We start from the raw sequence: 22,223 nt of genomic DNA on the forward strand, positions 1-22,223 counted from the left end.
CAGTTAACAGAGGCTGTATCTGCCCACAATCCCACAGCTTCAAAGGGTAGAAAGGACTCCCATATCTGGAGCCCCTAGGTAAGGACTCTTCCACAACGAGCACCCCCTGCCTTTTCACCAGGACTTTAGCTACAGCAACATGTTCCCTTAGTCCTGCAGTGTTCTCCCCACCCTACTTAGCAAAATTTTACTCAGATGCTGCCTCTTCCACAAAATCTTATGTAACCCATTTAGCAATTAGTTCATACTGACATGTTTTGATTTTTACTATATACTTTGAGTTTTCCCGACAGGTTATAAGCTCCTGGAGGGCAGGGACCCAGTCCCAGTAACCCCTGTTTTTTTTTTGGCTCTTTTTTTTTTTCCTTTTCATAGCTCAAGGCTTCAGTCTGTTTTGCATTTTAAAATTGCTTTTGCTGACTTTCTCTCACGCTGACTTCACACTCACTGAACTACCACTCTACCAGCCTACATCTGAGGTTCTTCCTGCTCTGTTTTCTGTTTTTGAGAGAAATACTGGGGGGAAATATATAGACCACTCCTGACATATCTTAAACCTGTGTTCAGACTATACTTCTAGCCGGAAAAACAATGAACCTTTAAGTAAAAGCTGGTCATCATTCATCCAACATTTATTAACTGGTCACCTATCATGTGCCAAACATCATATTCCATTAATCAGAAACCTGTATTAACTGGCATCTGAGTTTATTGATAAAATTGATGCCCATAATGGCCTAAAGTAGTGGTCCACAAACTTCAGCACACAAGTCAAATCTCACCTGCTCAATGTTTTTGTAAATAAAATGTTATTAAATAGGAGTTCCTGTCGTGGCTCAGAGGAAACAAATCTGATTAGCATCCATGAGGACGCAGGTTCGATCCCTGGCCTTGATTAGTGGGTTAAGGATCTGGAGTTGCCATGAGCTATGGTGTAGGTCGCAGACACAGGTCGGATCTGGCATTGCTCTGGCTGTGGCATAGGCTGTCAGTTATAGCTCCAATTTGACTCCTAGCCTGGGAACTTCCATACGCCATGGATGTGGCCCTAAAAAAAAAGACAAAAAATAAAAAATATATAAAATGTCATTAAACAATACCATATCCACTCATTTACATATTATCTATGGCTGTTTTGTGGCTACAAGGGCAGAGTTGAGTAGTTACAACAGAGACTATATGGCTCACATGTGGCCCTAATAGGTTGCTGTCCATCATAAAACACCAATATGCCACTGGACTCTCAAAATATTTTGTATTTGGTATATTTTTAGTAGTACTAACACATAACAGGCAATAAATAGTTTCGTTAACCCTTTGAAAATTACCAATCCAACATCATATCTGTGCTAACACTCTATTCCTTGCACCATATTCCCACAACCAATCACACCAAAAAACAGCATTAACATACTTTGACTGAAAAAATCCGTTTCTCACAAGTCATAGAACCTTGATGATCTTTAATGCTAGCTTCTCACAAAATTAAGTTTCTGACTGAACAATCTCATTATTTTTAGAGTCAGCTCTCACACAGAAAACCATTCACTTCCTTGACAAGTTACCTCTCTGAACAGATCTCTAGTCCACAGTACATAGCTTGATGTTTCCTACTTGCCATAATTCAAACATAATAGAAGCTAGTTTTGTTCCTGATGATATACTCAACATCCTGTGGGACTTTTTTGGCTGCACACTATCCCAAACTAGGGCCTTCAGGGAAAAACACAGACTCTTGATTTCTTCCGTGGGTGGAAACAAAGACCCCACATATACAAGGAAAAAATTTATTTTATTTTTATTTTATTTTTTATTTTTTGTCTTTTTTGTCTTTGTTGTTGTTGCTATTTCTTGGGCCGCTCCCGTGGCATATGGAGGTTCCCAGGCTAGGGGTTGAGTCGGAGCTGTAGCCACCGGCCTACGCCAGAGCCACAGCAACGCGGGATCCGAGCCCCGTCAGCAACCTACACCACAGCTCATGGCAACACCGGATCGTTAACCCACTGAGCAAGGGCAGGGACCGAACCCGCAACCTCATGGTTCCTAGTCAGATTCGTTAACCACTGCGCCACGACGGGAACTCCAGGAAAAAATTTATTAATTAAAACCCAGGGGGCACAGTCTTTAAGGCATTAGCCTGTCGTGAGCCTCCTTTGCCTGGCAAAGCAATAAAGCTATAAAACAAAAAAACAAACAAACAAAAAAACAATTGCAGTATGTCTTCAAAGCATTTCTTAAAAAATATACAACTCATAAACTTCACAATTAGAAATAATTACAGAATGTAAGGAGACAAGACTTCAGAGATCATTAAATCCAAATATCTTAGCTAGCAGATGAGAAAGATAAAGCTTACTTGATTTACCAAAGGGCCAACTACTTTTCATTAATTCCCATTGGCCTCAAATCAGAAAGTTATACTGCTGTCTTACCTATGTGTCATGCTGGGGTCCAGGACTACATATGCATCTTCATAGACAATGAATTCAATTAATCTTTAAAAACGAGATTTTTTGCAATGAGAGAGATTTAATCAGGACAATCAGATAAAATTCCTCAGTAACTGCTAAACAGCTTCTGACGTTTCCTACAAAGAAAGCTCTCTTCTGCAGAGATACAGTCCAGTGTATACATTAAGAATACCCCCTCTAGGAGTTCCCGTCGTGGCGCAGTGGTTAACGAATCCGACTAGGAACCATGAGGTTGCGGGTTCGATCCCTGCCCTTGCTCAGTGGGTTAACGATCCGGTGTTGCCATGAGCTGTGGTGTAGGTTGCAGACGCGGCTCGGATCCCGAGTTGCTGTGGTTCTGGCGTAGGCCAGTGGCTACAGCTCCGACTCAACCCCTAGCCTGGGAACCTCCATATGCCGCGGGAGCGGCCCAAAAGAAATAGCAAAAAGACAAAAAAAAAAAAAAAAAAAAAATGTTATGTATTATTGCTGTTATTTTCCTTAGGTAGTTTTCTTATCACAACATAGTTATGTAACCAAGGTATGGAGAAAGTGCTCAAACGCAGCTATTGAAAGATGTATAATTACAATCACTATAGTAAAAATTGATTAAAAAGGGTAAAGAGGAAAAATAGTTCTTAAAAGGACCATTTATAAGTTAAACCTACTTAAAATACATGCACAAGAAGTTTTGCTTTTTTTTCTTTTGTCTTTTTAGGGCTGCACCCACCGCACATGGAGGCTCCCAGGCTAGGGGTCCAATCACAGCTACTGCTGCCAACCTATGCCAGAGCCACAGCAACACCAGATCTGAGCTGGCCTGCGACCCACACCACAGCTCACTGCAATGCTGGATCCTTAACCCACTGAGCGAGGCCAGGGATCTAACCCGCAATCTCATGGTTCCTAGTCGTATTGTTTCCGCTGAGCCATGATGGCAACTCCAAGAAGTTTTGCCTTTAATATTAAAAACAAACTCATTCTTGGAGTTCCCATGTGGACTGAATCTGACTGGCATCCATGAGGACGCAGGTTCGATCCCTGGCCTTGCTCAGTGGCTTAAGGATCCGGGATTGCTGTGAGCTGTGGTGTAGGTCGCAGACTCAGCTTGGAGCCCACCTTGCTGTGGCTGTGGTGTAGGCCATCCGCTACAGTTCCGATTAGCCCCGTAGCCTGGGAACTTCCATATGCCACAGGTGCGGCCCTAAACAAACAAAAAACAAAAACAAACTCATTATCAAAATCTTTCAAGAAAAAGACTGGCTAAATGGTAATGCCATAATGTTTTGGGGCTTCACACAGTGTTTTGGGTCAAGCCTAGGTAGAGTAAGTGACTGCTGCAACACAAGTGCTGTGGCCATGATACACACATGTCCCTCATTAACAGATAGCCTACAATTCAACACATATTTGGATTATACTTTAAAATAATTATTGACGGACTGTCCCCTATGGCACAACAGGATTGGCAGTGTCTCTGCAGCACCAGGACACAGGTTTGATCCCTGGCCTGGCACAGCGGGTTAAGGATCCAGAGTGGCTGCAGCTGTGGTGTAGGCCACAACTGTGGTTCGGATCTGATCCCTTGCCTGGGAACTCCATATGCCTTGCGGCGGCCAAATTGGAAAAAAAAACTAATTTAATTAATTAAAATAATTATTGGTACCTTCACTAAAGATAGCCTTTCAAAAGAGTTATGCTGGAGTTCCCGTCATGGCTCAGTGGTTAACGAACCCGACTAGGAACCATGAGGTTGTGGGTTCGATCCCTGGCCTTGCTCAGTTGGGGAAGGATCCGGCGTTGCTGTGAGCTGTGGTGTAGGTTGCAGATGCAGCTCGGATCCCTCATTGCTGTGGCTCTGGCATAGGCCGGTGGCTACAGCTCCGATTCGAACCCTAGCCTGGGAACCTCCATTATGCTGCGGGAGCAGCCCAAGAAAATGGCAAAAAGACAAAAAAAAAAAAAAAAAAAAAAAAAAGAAAAGAAAGAGTTATGCAGTAAGAGTACCTGAAACTTTTTCTCTTGAAAGGAACTTCTACTCTTCTACTTGAAAGGAAAGCTATGCCAAAGTCAGAGAATGCAGGGTGTTTATAGCTGTGCAATCTTAGAAAACTCGCCTAACAGCCCTCTAAAATTCAGTACCTCATCTATAAATTGATGTTAACATCTACCTCTCAGATTTGGGGGTGGGGGCATAAGAGGTAAACTAAGATCTGCATGAAAATGCTTTGAAAATGCCTCATGTGTGCGCCTAAATTGTTAGTTGTGACTCTCTTCACCCATAGGCTGTGAGAGGAGAGGCCATGAAGTAAGGTAACAAACAATTTGTGTGTGGGGTACATAAACCTAGATCATCGTTTCTATTCTATAGTGTTTCTGGAAATGTCAAACCTTGTTAAAGTCTCAGATTTGGTTTTTTAAATATGAGATTCCAGAGATCACCATAGTTCGTGAAAGAATTATGCCTGGCACCTTCAAACTCATAACAAAGAAAACTACGATGCCTATTTACGTATTTTTCCCCTCCACCAGCATAAACGAACGTGGCTGTAATATATGATGGTAAAATGTCTTTCAAGACATCTTTGGAGGTATTCTAGAAATTTCATCCTATTTAAGTGATCAGCATAAAAATCTTTTATCAGGAGTTCCTGTTGTGGCTCAGTGGTTAACGGATCTGACTAGCATCCATGAGGACGCAGGTTCGATCCCTGGCCTTGCTCATTGGGTTAAGAATCCAGGGTTGCCATGAGCTGTGGTACAGGTTGCAGACATGGCTCAGATCCTGCATTGCTGTGGCTTTGGCATAGGCCAGCGGCTAAAGCTCCAATTAGACCCCTAGCCTGGGAACCTCCATATGCCACAGGTACAGCCCTAAAAAAAGCCAAAAAAAAAAAAGTCTGTTGTCAGTTTCTTCCAAAGCTGAAAAGGACTATGATGAAAATCCCAACGGTAACAGTCCTCAAAATTTTTCTTAAATTTTTACCTTGTATAACTGGATACTAGGTGGAGCTTCATCAACTATTAAGTTCATGAAAAAAGGAATTTAATTTCTTCTGAATTTGAAGAATATTCTAAGTTGGCCTCCAAACACATTCAGCCACACATGCACTGACCCAGTGTCAAAGAACAGTTTAAAAAAAAGCATAGTGTGAAGTTCCCGTCATGGTGAAGCGGAAATGAATCTGACCTGGAACCATGAGGTTTCGGGTTCGAGTCCTGGCTTCACTCAGTGGGTTAAGGATCCAGCATTGTCACGAGCTGTGGTGTAGGTGGCAAATGTGGCTCGGATCTGGCGTTGCTGTGGCTGTGGTGTAGGCCGGCAGCTGTAGCTCCGGGACCCCTAGCCTGGGAACCTCCACATGCCGTGGGTTCGGCCCTAAAAAACAAAAAACCAACAAACAAAAAGCATAGTGCAACCTCAGTGCAAATTAGGAATGTCAAGAAATGAACAAAATGGTCACTTTTGTTCACTAGAAGCAGCACCATGTAAGTAAGCATCGACTGCACAGGAATAATTGGGAGGAACTTATAAAATGAAAAAATTCAGAACTCTTATCTTTACAGTAACAATATTTGAAAAGAAGTCTTGTTTATCTTAGAGTAATTAAAATATAACTCACTTCAACAAGGTCATATAGTCAGGTTCCTTTTAGTTTAGTACTTAATAGTAATTTGGTTTAACTAGTAAATTACAAACACTTTCTGGATTTTTTTTTTCCTTTGGATCTTTATTTATCTCTGCCCTGTAAATATGGCTTATACAGGTGCAAACTCAATTTTTAAAAAGAGTTCTGATAAAACATTTTCTAATCCAGTTAAGAGAAAGGCATCACAAAAAGTCACACTGTTGTAATTACAAACATCATCTCATTTAGTTCTCTTCATATTCCTAGGAAGTAGGAATTATTATTTCTATAACATTCATTTTAAAGATGAAGAAATTGAGGGTCACCGGAAGTCAAAGAACTTCCTTAAGATCAGAGGACTAGTATATGACATGGCCATGAGTGAACCCATGTCAGTGTGCCTTTGGTACTTTCAATCACATTAAAAACAAAGGTTACACCTGAAGTTAACACAACAGTCTAAGTCAACCATACTCCTATAAAATTTTTAAAATAAAAAACATTTAAAAACTTAAAAAAACCAAGGTTAACACCAATTTTTCAACTAGATCCATTAACTTAAACGTCAAGAATCATATATTGTAGATGGCGGCTGTTCATGAAAAAAAAGTAAGCATTCCCATTAAAAGTGGACACTGACAAGTGGCATTTGACGTCTTTGTTTCCTGTTCCGTGTTTAAATGTACATAAAATGTCTTGAGACATCAATATCAAATTTTTACAATTCAACCATCATTTTATAGGCCAAACTTCAAAACTTCACATCTAAAGGAAATGAAATCTCTCCTCTAAATGACTTTGAAGCTAAGCCTGCAAAAATGTGGACCTGTGAATTGTTCTCCCTGTCTTCCACATCCACCCCCAGAATCAGTAAAGAAACAAAATACATACAACTTCCAGAGAGCAAAGGTGATATAGAACCATCAGGAGATTTGAGATATTTCTCCTTATTACATCTATCTGGCTAAAGGGACTGAACTAGCAAGGTGTTTACTGCCCTTTACGAATTTCGGAATTTTAAGTGACAGTTGAAAAGACAGCTATAACACGAGCCCATTGTACCAGTAAAAGCTGAATCAAGTAAGAACATTTGTCATGACTACAAGGGCTCATTTCTAGTTTCTCTGTTAATTATACAAAGAGCCAGCAATTAAATATTGATAGCATGCCATTTGCACTGGAGCTCTTGCAGAAAGTGTCCTGCTACTAAATTTTGTTATGAAAGAAAAACCGTCTTTATTTTCTAGGTAAACCCCAAGCCACTCGGATCTTTCAGATGGGTTAACGGCATTGTCCTTCTCAGGGGAGGCTGTCAGGGCCACCCACGCACACCTAGTGGAGGGCGAGTCCTCGCAGGTCCCGGGGCAGGGGTCCCTGGTTTCCTCCTCCCCCAGCTGTCAAGGACCGGCCCCGCGCGGGTGGAGCCAGGCCCGGCAGTCCGCACAAAGCGAGCCAAGGAGCGGCGAGCAGACTCGGACCCGTACCCAGGCCGTGGTGGGGGCGCGCAGAGCGGAGCAAGAGTGGCGTGGGGGGCACTTACCCAGCAGCAGTACGTTCTTCCCCGCGGGGAGCTTGGAGCGCGAGCGGGTGGAGACCTCGCTGAGGATGCAGGACCTGGTGGAGAGCAAACAGCACACTCAGGCCGGGGTCTGGCGAGGGAGGAACGGCCCCGGGCTCAGTGCGCCGGGGCGGGAGCTGCCGAGAAAGCCGCGGCCTGGGTGGGCGCCGAGCTCCGGCGGGCACGAGACCCTGGGGCGTCCGCAGGGCCGAGGGTGCCAGCGGGGACCAGGGAGGGCTGCGGTCCTTACCAAAGGTTCTGCCCGTCCTCGTCGTCGCCTGTCGCGGCCCCGCCGTTTCCCGACGTTAGCTCGTTAGCCAAGGGGCCGCCAGTATAGGTCGAGACTAATCCCGGCGGAGAGGAGCCAAAGGAGCCGACTCGCCCGACGGCCGCCATCTTGGTCGGGGATCACACCACTCCCGGCAAAGCTGAATGAGCGAGGCGGCAGCGGCGGGAACCCGGATATGGAGCGCTCCGCGCTTGGGAGCGGGGCGGGGCCTGCGGGGGTGGGGCCCTGGCCCTGGGGGGATTGCCTGAGCGAGCGAGGGCGGACTGCGCGTGCGCTATAGGCTGGCGGGGTGCGGCGGGGATGCGCGTGCGCGAGTGGCCTGGCGGGCCGCTCCGCTGCAGCGCCTGTCCTCCTGAGCTCAGCGAGTTGAAGCTCTTCCCTCTACCCCGCCCTCAGCCCTGGGCTGCAGCCGGGGTGCGTTGAGGTGTGTCAGAGGAACAATGCTCCCTCCCACTCATCAGTTGGTCCGCAAACGCAAACGCAAACCCCGCGGCGGGTGTGGAATTCCTGCACTGTCATTGCCTTCCCTCCAGCTCAAATTAGAATCGCTTGTTGTGTACCTAATACACAGCTGTCATCTTGGAATCTCCTTTCACCATTCTTCTGAGGATTCTCTTTGCCTCATTCCTGTGTCATCTTCTTTTTTTATTTTAGGGGAGAATTTTCTTCAATGGTTTTATGAGATAAAGTGTATGGCTACATTTTTGGAAATCTATGTAGTCATTCAGTCAAGGTCCAGCCAAGGGGGGAAAAAAAGGCATTCTTAAGTGGGAGCCAGAGGAAAGCTTCAAGAAGGAACTGGTTACAAAGGTGTGAATGATACTAAGAGTTGAGGCTAGCAACAACAGGAAGATTGAGGCCTGAAGGGGTAAAAGGAAGGAGTGATTACTAAAATCCAGAGAGCTGCAGCTATAGAAGTGTTGATCAGCAAGATCTATGTCTTTACAGTAAATGAACACAGCACTGACCTCTCTCTCTTCTGCTCCCTGGTATCCTACAGTATCTCACATCTGCCAAACCCACCAGAAGCTAGAGGGCAAGAGAACTCAAGCAAAGCAATCTGTACAGGTCTACCCTCCCGAGCACAAAGAAGGAAAGAGAAGGATGGAGAGTGGATCTGGAAGGCCAAACAGAAGATATCCAGCTCACCCTGTCAGAAATGCATGTAGACTATGCTCACTTAGTGATAGTTTGGCTAGGTATAAAATTCTTAGGTTGCAGATTATCTTCCCTTTGGTTTTTCAAAGCCGTGATCCCTTGTCTTCTAGATTTTGTGTTAGCATTGAGAAATCCAAAGCTGTTCTGATTCCTAATCCTTTCCTGTGTATGCATGTATGTGTTTTCTACTTGGAGGCCTTTAGAACTTCCACAGATTTCCCCTAACACATAAACCTCCTTCCAGTATCTGTACTGTCAATTATCCTGCCAATTATCATAGAAGAATAATCTGTATTCTTTCACCAAATCTTACAATAATCTCTCCACTTCTGCGCTAGATTCCAACTCCTCTCCTCCACTCAAGGACATTGCTCCAAAATTTTTTCTTCTTCTTTCTCTGTATAATCATTTACTGATTTTCATTTGATCAATTTATCTTAACCCTACTCCCTCACCAACTCTGGCTACATTTCTTTCCACTCTTTTATAGAAAAATTCTTTAAAATAGTTGTCTTCATATACTGTCTTCTTCTTCCCCTTTGCCCTTAGAACCCACTTCAGACTTTTACCCCATGACACCACAGAAACTGCCCTTATCATTGTTGTCAGTGATCTCCTTGTTGCTAAATCCAATGGTAAATTGGCCTTCCATGTCTTTCTTTCTTTTTTCTTCTTTTTTTTTTCTTTTAGGGCCACATGTGTGGCATATGGAAGTTCCCAGGCTAGGGGTCTAATTGGAGCGCAGCTGCTGGCCTGCATCACAGCCACAGCCACAGCCACACAGGATCCAAGCCACATCTGCAACCTACACCACAGCTAACAGCAACACCAGATCCTTAACCCCATGAGTGGGGCCAGGGATCAAACCTGCATCCTCATGGATACTAGTCAGCTTCATTACTGCTGAGCCGCAATGGGAATTAATTTCATTGTCTTTCTTGACCTTTTGGCATCACAGGCTACAGCTGATCACCTCTTCTGTCTATCCTTCTTCACATGGCTTCCTGGTCACCATGTTCTCTTTGGGTTTTTTCTTTTTCCTGCCTCACTAACGTCTCCTTCTCAGGCTTCTTTACCATTTCCTCATTTTCCTGACTATTTAATGTTAGAGGACTCCAGAGCTCAGTCTTTGTTCCTCTTCTCTATCTATACACTGTCCTTTGGTGATCTCATGCAGTCTCAATACTTTAAATTCCATCCGTATGATAAAAACTCCCAGATTTCTCTCTCCATCCCAGAACCCCATCTAGAACCCCAGATTAATACATCCAACTCTTCTTCCACATCTCTACTTGGATGTCCAAACTCTACATTTTAAACTCAACATACTCCAAACTGAGCTGCTGATCTCTCTCCCAAAATGCTACTTCACCCATCATCTTCCCCACTAGCTAGCAGCTCCTTGTTACCTAAGCTATTCTTGACTTCCCCATTCCTCTCACACCCTACACTGAATCCTTTAGGAATCCTAGAATCTCTACCTTCAAAATATACCCACAATTTAGCTTCTTACCACTCACCTACTGATATCACCTTGACCTGTCATCTCTTACCTGAACTACTATAAAAGGCTCTTCAACATGGCAGCTAGAGGAGTTCCCGCTATGGCCCAATGAGATTGGTGCCATCTCTGTAGCACTGGGACGCAGCTTCAATCCCCAGATGGCACAGTGGGTTAAGGATCTGGTGTTGCTACAATTGCAGCTGGGATCTGGTCCCTGGCCTGGGAACTCCATACACTGCAGGGTGGCCAAAAAAAAGAAAAAACAAAGCAAAACAAACAAAACATGGCAGCTGGAGAGATCATTTGAACATATAAGCCAGATCCTATCACTCCTCTACTCAAACCCCCATAGTGGCTCTTCATTTTGTTGGGGACATGGCTCAGACTGTCAGTGTCAAAAAATGAGACACAAGAACATGGGGAGATCTTGACAAGGCTCTTTACTCCTGCAGAAGGGTGCAGGTACTCCAAAAAGTGCGTGCACCAAACGGAGGACCCTCCCCCATTTATCCCTAATGCAGGTGATTTACCTGTCCCCTTCCCATTGGTCAGGTCAGGGTGCACATTCTTCCCAGTTGGCTAATTTGAAACAAACTGTTACTGGGAGAAGAGGAAAAGGGGAGGGGTGGGGGTCGCAGGAAGGCAAAACCAGAGCAAAATGGAGTAACCAAGATTTCCTTTGATAGGGAAGACATTATGTTACTTTCCACAATTTCAATCAGAGTAAACGCCAAAGTCCTTACAATGACCCAAAAGGCAGTAGAATCTGGCCCCCATTGCCTCTCTGGACTTTTGTGCTCCGCTCTGTGCTTTGATTTTTCCCGTCCAGCCTCAATGGCCCCATTGCTGATGGCTGATGTCAGGTATTCTGTTTCCTTCCTGAATTCCCTCAGGGCTCCCATTGCTATTGCTTGGACATATTTTATATCCCTTTGATTTAGCTGTTCCCTCTGCCTTGAAAGAGGTAAGGAGATGCTCAAACCATTGTCTTCTCCCAGGTAGCCACTGGGCTATTTTCCTCTCCTCCTCCTACAGTGTCTTTGCTCAGTTCTCAGCTTCTGGATGAGGTCCACCCTACCCACCCTTGCTTCAGTGCTGAATGTAAATCTTCACCCCTGCAATTCCAAGTTCTTCTCACCTTGCTTATCTTCTTGTTTTCCATAATACTTACTACCTTCTGATGTAGCATAAAATATACTTATTATTACCTCCTAACATAGTATCTGCATGGTAGTTCATTCCAGGACCTGCTGACAGATACCAAAATCCATGGATACAAAATATATAAAATGGTGTAGTATTTGCATTTAACCTATGCACATCCTCCCATATACTTTAACTCATCTCTAGATTTCTTATAATAACTAATACAATGTAAATGCTATATAAATAGTTGTAAATATATGTAAGTACTATGTTAACAGTTGCCTCCATGGGGCAAATTCAAGTTTTGCTTTTTGGAACTTTCTATAATTTTTTTTCCCAAGGTTTTTTGTTGTGTTTTGTTTTGTTTTTTCCTTACTTCTGACATATGAAGTTTCCAAGCCAGGGACTGAATTGGAGCCATGGCAGTGATCTATCCTGCAGCTGTGGCAAAACTGGATCCTTAACCCACTGTGGCATGGTGGAAACTCCTCCAAGTATTTTTAATCAGAGGTTGGTTGAATCTGTGAGTGTAGAACCTGCAAATACAAAGGGTCAACTGTATAGAATTTATTTATTAGAACTTTAGCTCTGTGAGGGCTTCAATAATTGCTCCAAGCAGTTTGTGCCTAGAACATAGCAGATGTTCAGTGAAGATTCGTTGAAGGTATGAATTAACTGTTGACTGAAAAAAACACACAACCTAAAAGTTATGTTTTATTCAGTGGACAAAACTGAGGACTTAAGCCCAGGAGGAAGCATCTCAAGTAACCCAGAGAAAACTGCTCTGAGGAGGCGATGGGGGAGGTAGTATACATAGGAGTTTTTCAACAAAGGGTAGGTAGTAGAAACAAAAGATTACTGCTAATAACAAAAAACTAGATATATCAAGTTAAGGAATTTAGCACTTTTCTACAGTTGGGAAGATGCAGGGTCTGGGCTCACTGAAATCGTTCCTTTGATATGCACTCAGCTTTCTGGGGCCTGTATCCTGTGTTTTCACATTCTGAGTTTCCTCAGGGCTCACTGTTAGGAGTAGGTGCAGTATGATGGTTGATGTCAGGTGTTCTATGTCCTTTCTGAATTCCCTCAGGGCTCACCAGCTCACCGTTGGAGGTGGCTGCACTCACTGATGACTCTAGCATCTTTTGTTTACTGATCTGGCAGGCAATATTTTATTTCTCAAAATGAACAGATTTAGTCCTTGTCACCAGGTGTCTAAAATGTCAGGATGATGAGAAGGATGTGTGTGTGTGTTTTAAGTTGAGAATAGTGTACAAAAGAATTTTCAAAACCTGAGAGCAGGAGCTCTCTTTTACGATATTTTAACCACTTTTTATATAAATCCTTCTAAAATATTTGATATATTCTCTCACCACTTTAACAGATTTTTCTGAATACTGATTTACCTTTTCTTGGATGCCCTGGGCCCCCTTAGGTTCCTCAATCACAGTATCCTGCTGCTATATGGGCAAACTTAGCTTCTGCTGGGATACCCCCTGGGGGTACCCCAGATGTCTCTTTTAGTGTGATTTCTAATTCAGCTGAGCCTGGGGCCCTGGAATTGGGGAATGGAACACTCCTTCATAAGAAAGACATCTCCTCTCTCCAGCTTTTCATCTCCTGGGAGCTATAACTCTCTTCTGTCAAACATCATCCTCTGCTTACTCATCAGCTCCCTGAAGGCAATTAGGCATTTCTTTATCTCAAGAAAAGCGAGCAATGGTCACATACAAGAGCTCTGCAGAAAAGTAGTCAGGGAGGGGAGTCTTCTGTAGGGCTCAGGTGGGGGGTGCAGGCTACATTCTCTTTCTGTCTGGGATGCCTCCCTCTGTGTATGAGAACTGGGAAAAAGCAGCCACCCCTCATGCTGCTTCCTGTTGTACCAGTGCCCACAGGCTGTCTCTGGCAGATTTTTCATTAAGACTTGCTTCACCCACTGTGCCAAATGCTGGCAATCACCATTGATACCAATGCCAGGTGAAAAGCCAAAACCAAAAGAAAAAGGAAATAAGCAAGATGATGAGTAGTCCCTTAAAGTTTGACTCTATGAACAACTCAAATAATAAAACAGCTTTAGAATGACCTTCAGAGGTTAAAGAATCCCCTCCCCTACACAGTATATGAAACTTTTAATTTGTTTTTGTTTTTTGGTTAACATCTCTGACATTTGAGACAAAATGGTAATGTCAGAATTGGTAGGTCCTTGAATATAACCTCTCCCAGCAGAGGATCCAGGGATCCAATTAGGAAAAACAAAACAAACAAACAAAAAAAAACAGCCCAATTTTGCTTTTGTTGCTTTCCTTTTGAGTCATGTTTATCTCAATCTGAGTACCTCCTTAGAATGAAAGCAATGATGGATATTTAATTCACTTTTTAGTCACCAGTGCCTCTAATTACAGATCTTATCTCTCTCCTACCATTCACCTAGGATTTTTATCAGGTGAGCCCTCTCAGAACTTCGCATATCAGACAGAGACGGGGGAAACACCTGATAGGAGAAGGTAGAAATTGACTTTCTTAGGGGCTTTTTTTCCTTCATAGAAAACACCAAAAAAAAAAAAAAAGAAAGAAAACACCAGAAAGATAATCTCCTCAATTTCTATGCCCCTCTTTTTTTTTGTTTTTTAAAAAAAGTGCTTATGTATGCATTTGTGTGTGTTTGTGTACAACCATATTTTAGGATTAAATTTTACAAAGAAAAAATGTATTACTGGAAAAGAATACCCCCTGAATATTGTTGTGATCTGTGCATGAGTTGGAAAAAGAATTTCCAGACTCATAGTGAGGGGAAGAGAAAGAAGAGTTTATTGAGATAAGAAACACTGCTAGTGCAGCAGGATGATAACTGGGGAGAACCGACCCCAAACTCAAAGTCTTGTCTGTTTTTATAGCCCAGGGAGAGAGGAGAAGTCTTAAAATACACCTGTTGACCTGATGATTGGTTGGGGAAAGAGGTGACTTATGATACACTTGCTGGTTGGTTAGGGGTGTATAAGGCCCCTATAGGGGTAGGGTGAGGAGGTGACCACATACCTTTCCGAGTCTGAGTAGGAAGGAGTAGGCTGGGTTGCTCAAGGTGGGGGAGGGGGTATTACAATAATTTAAGATTGTATTATTATCTCATTTATGATGATTTATCTCAGGATATTGAATATAGTTTCCTGTGCTGTACAGTAGGACCTTGTTTATCCATCCTTTGTGTAATAGTTTGCATCTACTAACCCCAACTTCCCACTCCATCCTTTCCACAACCCTCTCCCCCTTGGAAACAAGTCTGTTCTCTATGGCTGTGAGTCTGTTTCTGTTTCATAGATAAATCATTTGTGCCATATTTTAGATTCCACATATAAGTGATATCATATAGTATTGGCCTTTCTCTGTTTGGCTTACTTAGCATGATCATCTCTAGGTCCATCCACATTGCTGCAAATTAAATCACCATCCTATTTTTACTACAGTTAATAAGATGCAGGTACATGTTAAAGTAAAATTCTGAATAACCCCATACTAAAGAACAAAGTAGATTGGCTTGCTCCCTAAACATTGCCATTGTCAAAGAGGGCAGGGCAATCACCATCTTACCTGTAGGACTGACATGCTTAGCATCCCTCCCCTCATTGCTCCAGCTGGTTCATCACTGATCTGCCAAATCTTGGTGTTGATTCCCTCTTCACATTGTCCTCTGTACTCTGAGGCTTCCCTACTTAAGTCTCATTTTGAGGAAATAATGAGATGGAGAAAGCCCACCCACAGTGCATAAATGAAAACAAACAATGAAGGGCAACAGAGAGACGGGGCATCAAAGGTGAGAATGGAGGCTTTAAAGGAGAGGGAGCAGATAGGTATGTTTTCTCTTTTGAAGTTTCATATAGAAGAAAGTCTAGGTGACTGGTCCTGGCATTTGGGAAATTATAAATGATGACATTATAAATGGTGAATTAGCTCTTCCCCATCTGTACCTTCCATAGTGGTCAGCTTTTGCTACAATAATGCTGCATAAAAGGGCACTCTGATGGAGTTCACTGGCAGTTCAGTGGGTTAAGGATCTGGCATTGTCACTGCTGTGGGTCTGGTTACTGCTGTGGTGAGGGTTTGATCCCTCACTTGGGAACTTCTGCATGGAAAAGGAAAAAAGATAAAGGGATCCTGGTTCCCTGAGACCAGATGGAAGAGAACCTTCCTGACTTACATATGACTTTGTACAATGTACTAAACCAATAATATTTGGGGGGTTATTTCTTATTACAGCATAGCCTAGTCTATCCTGACTAATACAATTGGTGACACTTAAATATTAGGATGTTGGAGTTCCCGTCATGGCTCAGTGGTTAACGAATCCGACTAGGAACCATGAGGTTGTGGGTTTGATCCCTGTCCTCACTCAGTGGGTTAAGGATCAGGCGTTGCTGTGAGCTGTGGTGTAGGTCGCAGACGCGGCTCAGATTCCATATTGCTGTGGCTGTGGTGTAAGCTGGTGGCTACAGCTCCCATCAGACCCCTAGCCTAGGAACCTCTGTATGCCGTGGGTGCTGTCCTAAAAAGCAAATACTACTACTACTAATAATATGGATTCTTCACTTGTCTTAATAAAGAGAAGATCTAGCAATGCTGGGCCTGAATTCCTAAATGGTAATAATTATCCAGAGCTGAGTGATGCTTCCCCGTCTTGGCCGGGCACACAGTTCTCACCACTTCCTGAAGGAAACCTTGACAACACAGCTGAATGTCAATTGCCACTCAACCTCACTCTCGTGTAGTTGTTTTCTTATAACCAAGAGGAAAGTCAAATATCTCCATATGCATAACCCTAACCAAAAAATGGGAAAATTAACATAGATCATGAGGGGTTTTGATTAAAGAAAATTATAAGAGAGCAGCGTTCTTTGTGGGAGAGAAGAATATCTCTAAATGTTTAAAGTGTATGGAGCTCCCTGGTTGCTCAATGGGTTAAGGATCCAGTATTGTAATTGCTGTGGCTCACTGCTGTGGTGTGGGTTCAGTTCCTGGCCCAGGACTTCCACATGCCATGGGCACCCCCAAAAAGAAAGTAAAGTGTGTCTATGTCAAAAGAGATAGTGTAACATGCTACTCCAAAGTGACCCATAGGAAGAGTTACCATGGCTGTAGAGTAAAGATGCCTGCTGAAAAACTTACAAACTAAAAAATGGGGCTTAAATTTCAACAGGGGGTTCCTTTCGATTGTGAATAAAATAAATGTCCCTGCTGTGAAATGCAATTACATCTGAAGTGAGAAAATCACAATATCCCTCTCACTTCACTCATGTGCCTGCCTCATTCCTAGAGGTGTTTGATTTGTGAGGATTAAAGAGACCATGTGCGAAGAATCTGTAACATGATATGAAAAATACCTACCTTGGTGCTCGGCATGTCATTGATTCCAAAAATGTTAGTCTCCTTTCACTTCTTTTATTCATCTTGATCCCAGAAGAGGACATTAGGCATTTATTTCCAGGTTTACTCCAAAGCCCAACAGTACAATGTATACAGAGAAGGCCAACAAAATGGGTCACATCTAACCAGGCGAGGAGACTAGAGAGGAAAGCAAAGCAGGAAGGGAGTGAAGTCTTTATCAGAAAAGAAGAAAAAGATTGAAAATTTTCAGTATAAGAAAATAAAAGCTGAGAAAAGACATGGCAAAAGTTACAAAATCTGGAGTTCCCGTTGTGGTTCAGTGGTTAATGAATCCGACTAGGAACCATGAGGGCATGAGTTCGATCCCTGGCCTTGCTCAGTGGGTTAAGGATCCGGTGTGCCATGAGCTGTGGTGTAGGTTGCAGACCTGGCTCGGATCCCGCGTTGCTGTAGCTCTGGCGTAGGCCAGCGGCTACAGCTCCGATTCGACCCCTAGCCTGGGAACCTCCATATGCCACAGGAGTGGCCCTAGAAAAGGCAAAAAACAAAAAAAAAGACAAAAAACAAAAAAGCTACAAAATCTTAGAGAGAAGGTGTGAAAAGTGAGATTTTTGTTCAGTATATATGATGTTGGACTTGGCCGTATGGATTATCCTGACCAAAGGAGTGTGGGCAGAGCTGATACACTGTCAATTCCGCACACGCGTGTGTGTGTGTGTGTGTGTGTGTGTGTGTGTGTGTGTGAACTCTGCACCCGGGCCTCTATAAAGTTCTGACCTCCACCAAGAACATGACCAAGTAGCCACTAGCCCTCAGCCTGGACCACAGAATGAGCCCAATGGAGCAGACCCACAGTCTGGAGCCAATTCCAGCTGAATTGCAAACCCACAGCCATAAATAAGCTTAGTGTCCTAAGCTGCTGAGTTGTAGGGTGTCCTTTTATTTATTGTTTGTTTGTTTGTTTTAGGGCTGAACTCACGCCATATGGAGGTTTCCACACTTGGGGTCAAATCGGAGCTATAGCTGCCAGTCTATGCCACAGCCACAGTAATGTGGGATCTGAGCCACTTCTGTGACCTACTCCACAGGTCACAGCAACGCCGGATCCTTAACCCACTGAGTGAGGCCAGGGATCAAACCAGAGTCCTTATGGATACTAATTGGGTTTGTTCAACGCTGAGACATGATGGGAACTCTTATTTTTAAAATTTTTTAATTTTTTGGCTGTGCCCACAGCATGCAGACGTTCCTGGGCCAAAGATGGAACCCACGCCACAGCAGTGACAATGGCAAATCCTTAACTGCTAGGCCATCAGGAAATTTCAAGGATCCCTTATCTTGTGATGCTGCCACACAACACATGGTTTCCAAGGTCACCACTTCAGGGGAAGAAAGAGATGGAAGATGCATACTAGTTCCTATGTGCCTAGGCCAGGAGATGACATACATTTCAGTCATAGTCCATTGATCACATGGAGTTGCTTGAGTCCAAAGAGAGCAAAGAAATGAAGGCGAGCAGTTGGATATTTGATGACCACTCACTGCTCCTAACACAGCATTTAACTCCAAACAAACAAAAAAGAAAAATCTTTGGGTAGATCAAACAAAATACAAATTCAGTCCAGGATCCAACCCAGGCTCTAACATACTAGGGTAATTATTTTGCAATCCAAAACAACTAGGGCTCAAGGAGATTGTGTCTTGCCCAAGCTACAAAGCTAATGAAAAGCAAAACTAAGTCCATATTCTTTTTCCAGACTGTGCCGTTGTGAGTCTTTTTTACTGACTGAATAGTATAGGCCTCCTAAATACTCCTTAAAACTCTTCTGTGCCTGGTACTAAACAGAATTTCACAATTAACAAGAAATTTATCATCATTATTATTATTTTTTTTTTTGCTGCATCCATAGTACTCAGAAGTTCCTAGGCCAGTGATTGACCCTGAGCCACAGCAGTGACAGCACTGGATCATTAATCACTAGGCCACAAGGGAATTCCAACAAGAACTTTATGAACTCTAATATTGATTTACAAACATTGGTGCAGTTCAGTGGTTCTCAGACTTGAGTATGTGAATCAGCTGGAGAGCCTCTTCAGACACAATTTGCTGAGCCCACCCAGAGTTTTTGATTTAATAGGTGGGAGTAGGGGCGATGTAAAAATTTGCACTTATGATGAGTTTCCAGTGATGCTATTGCTGCTGGTCTGGTGGACACACATTAAAAACGACTGGACTAGGGAGTTCCCTTGTGGCACAGCAGGTTAAGGATCCGGCATTGTCACTGTAGCAGCTCAGGTTGCTGCTGTGGTGTGGGTGTGGTCTCTTGCCCAGAAACTTCCACATGCTATAGGCACAGCCAAGGGAAAAAAAAAAAAACAAACAACCACTGAACTGTAACTGAATCTTGGATTCTGGGTCCTAGAATCAGCCCAGACAACAAATTGATGATTTCAGAAAGGTCATTTGGCCTCTGAGTTTCTATTGTCTCATTAATACCAAGCATTTTAGATCAGTTATGCCATTTAATGAGTCTATGATTAAGAACTATCTTTTTAAAAAATCCCAACAAACATTAAGATGCCTGGAGCAAATGGAGGGGGCACCTACTGATTGGGGAAAAGCATGAGGAAGACTTCTGGGATACTGGAAATGTTCTAGGTCTTGATCTAGATGTTAGTTGTGTGGCTGCCTAGGTAAAAATTTATCAAGCTGTATATTTAAGACTAATGCGGAGTTCCGCTGTGGTGCAGTGAGTTAAGAATCTCATTGCAGGGAGTTCCCATCGTGGCACAGTGGTTAACGAATCCGACTAGGAACCATGAGGTTGCGGGTTCGGTCCCTGCCCTTGCTCAGTGGGTTAACGATCCGGCGTTGCCGTGAGCTGTGGTGTAGGTTGCAGACGCGGCTCGGATCCCGCGTTGCTGTGGCTCTGGTGTAGGCCAGTGGCTGCAGCTCCGATTCAGCCCCTAGCCTGGGAACCTCCATATGCCTCGGGAGCATATGGAGGCATATGGAGAAAGAAATAGCAACAACAAGAAATAGCAACAACAACAACAACAGCAATAACAACAACAACAAAAGACAAAAAAAAAAAAAAAAAAAAAAAAGAATCTCACTGCAGTGCCTCAGATCACTACTGAGATGCAGGTTCAATATCCGGCTGGCATGTTGGGTTAAAGACTCTAGCATTGCCGCAACTGTGGCTTGGGTTCCAGGTGTGGCTTGGATTAGATCCCTGGTTGGGGAACTTCCATATGCCATGAGTGCAGCCATTAAAAAAAAAAAGACGACTGGAGTTCCCGTCGTGGCGTAGTGGTTAATGAATCCAACTGGAAACCATGAGGTTGTGGGTTCGATCCCTGGCCTCGCTCCAGCATTGCCATGAGCAGTGGTGTGGCTCGCAGACTTGGCTCAGACCCGGTGTTGCTGTGGCTCTGGTGTAGGCCAGTGGCTACAGCTCCGATTAGATTCCTAGTCTGGGAACCTCCATATGCCACAGGAGTGGCTCAAGAAAAAGGCAAAGAGACCAAAAAAAAAAAAAAAAAGAAAAAAAAAAAGACTAATATACTTAAAAAAAAATTGTTTGGCCACACCTGTGGCACACAGAAGTTCTGGGGCCAGGGATCAAACCAACACTACAGCAGCAAACTGCTCCACAACAGTGGCAATCCTTAACCCACTGAGCTACCGCGGCATTCCTCTTTTTTTTTTTTTTTTTTTTTTTTTTTTGTCTTTTCTAGGGCCGCACTCATGGCATATGGAGGTTCCCAGGCTAGGGGTCCAATCGGAGCTGTAGCCGCCAGCCTACATCACAGCCACAGCAGTGCAGAATCCGAGCCACATCTGCGACCTACACCACAGCTCACAGCAACGCCTGATCCTTAACCCACTGAGTGAGGCCAGGGATTGAACCCGCAACCTCATGTTCTTAGTCGGATTCCTTAACCACTGAGCCATAACAGGAACTCCGCATTCCTGTAATTTTTATTTTTAGTTGATACAGCTAATATAATTTTTATCACCCTGCATAAACAATATTCACCAACATAACAGAAAGTGATAGAAAATAAGGTTTCAACACCCACATGTTTGTGTAGGTCAGGGGTATTAAAATATCTCCTCATTCTGTTGATCTGGAGAGACTGAGGCATAAGGAATTTGGGTGCATTACAGAGGCTGAGATGGAGATGAGAGAACACATTCTTTTGTGTTTGGTAAGTTCAGCCTGATCATCACAGAGCACCTTTGGTTTGCAGGTTGGCCTCAGTGAGTACTATCTGAATGATCTACTTTAGCTGAGCATGAACGAGTTTACCTATTCCAACTAAAGGTGAGAGAGAGAGAGATCAGAGGTACAATTCATTCACACTGACTCAACTGAATGCATGTGACCAAAACACTAAACACACAAAAAAAAGAAGAGAAATATTAAATTATACAGTAACTATGTCTGATATTTTAGATGTATGCCCTGGAATCCTGAAATGAACTGGAAGTAGGAGACATGAATCAACAGATCTCTGAGTTGGGCAAGTCAGTCCTTGCCTTTCCATTGGGTGCTGGAGCAAATGGGCACATCTCTTTCCCAACTCTGTCGGTGACATCACATTGGTAGCTTGAAATGGGGTATGGTGGAACTATGACATCCCATGGATGTCAGCAAATGTTACTGTCATACTGTGAGGATACTTTATTTCAGAGAGCCGGCTGACTGGCACATCACTGCTTGCCTGGCCACACTGAACGTGCTTCTAGTGTCTGCAGGTATGGATTTTTCATACAACATGAAGCCTAAATACAAGTCAGCTACTCCGTCTGGTGCCCAAAGATACAGCTAGCTGCTCTTGCGTCTCAAAAAAGCTGGTTGTTTAGAGCTTCTGTAGAAGACTGGTTTTGCGTGTACAGCTCTGTAGAGTTACATTTACGTCTAAAGCTATATAGTGATTGATTTCAGGCTTCTTCTTTTTTTTGGGGGGGGGTGCTGCACCCGTGGCATACAGAAGTTCTCAGGCCAGGGGTCAAATTGGAGCTGGAGATGCAGTCTAAACCACAGCCTTGGCAACATCAGATGTGAGCCACATCTGTGACCTACACCACAGCCTGTAGCAATGC

General features: G+C 43.6%; 1 protein-coding gene across 2 annotated transcripts in view; it reads right to left on the minus strand.

Moving 5' to 3' along the window:
* The window catches only part of DYNC1LI1 (dynein cytoplasmic 1 light intermediate chain 1), a 49,288-nt gene extending 41,232 nt beyond the window's left edge, over positions 1 to 8,056 (minus strand). For both annotated transcript variants that reach the window (XM_021071542.2, XM_084987621.1), the window contains exons 1-2: positions 7,888 to 8,056; positions 7,620 to 7,693 (exon numbers count right to left, since the gene is read on the minus strand). In XM_021071542.2, the coding sequence (XP_020927201.2) occupies positions 7,620 to 7,693; positions 7,888 to 8,033 (220 nt within the window). In that variant the 5' untranslated portion in view covers positions 8,034 to 8,056. The remainder of the gene's footprint in view (positions 1 to 7,619; positions 7,694 to 7,887) is intronic.
* Positions 8,057 to 22,223: the final 14,167 nt, after the last annotated feature.

The sequence above is a fragment of the Sus scrofa genome, chromosome 13 (genome assembly GCF_054392235.1).
Source record: "Sus scrofa isolate SSC_HxYL_T2T_F1_AM1 chromosome 13, Sscrofa_HxYL_maternal_Yorkshire_Landrace_v2.0, whole genome shotgun sequence".
NCBI classification, from domain to species: Eukaryota; Metazoa; Chordata; class Mammalia; order Artiodactyla; family Suidae; genus Sus; species Sus scrofa.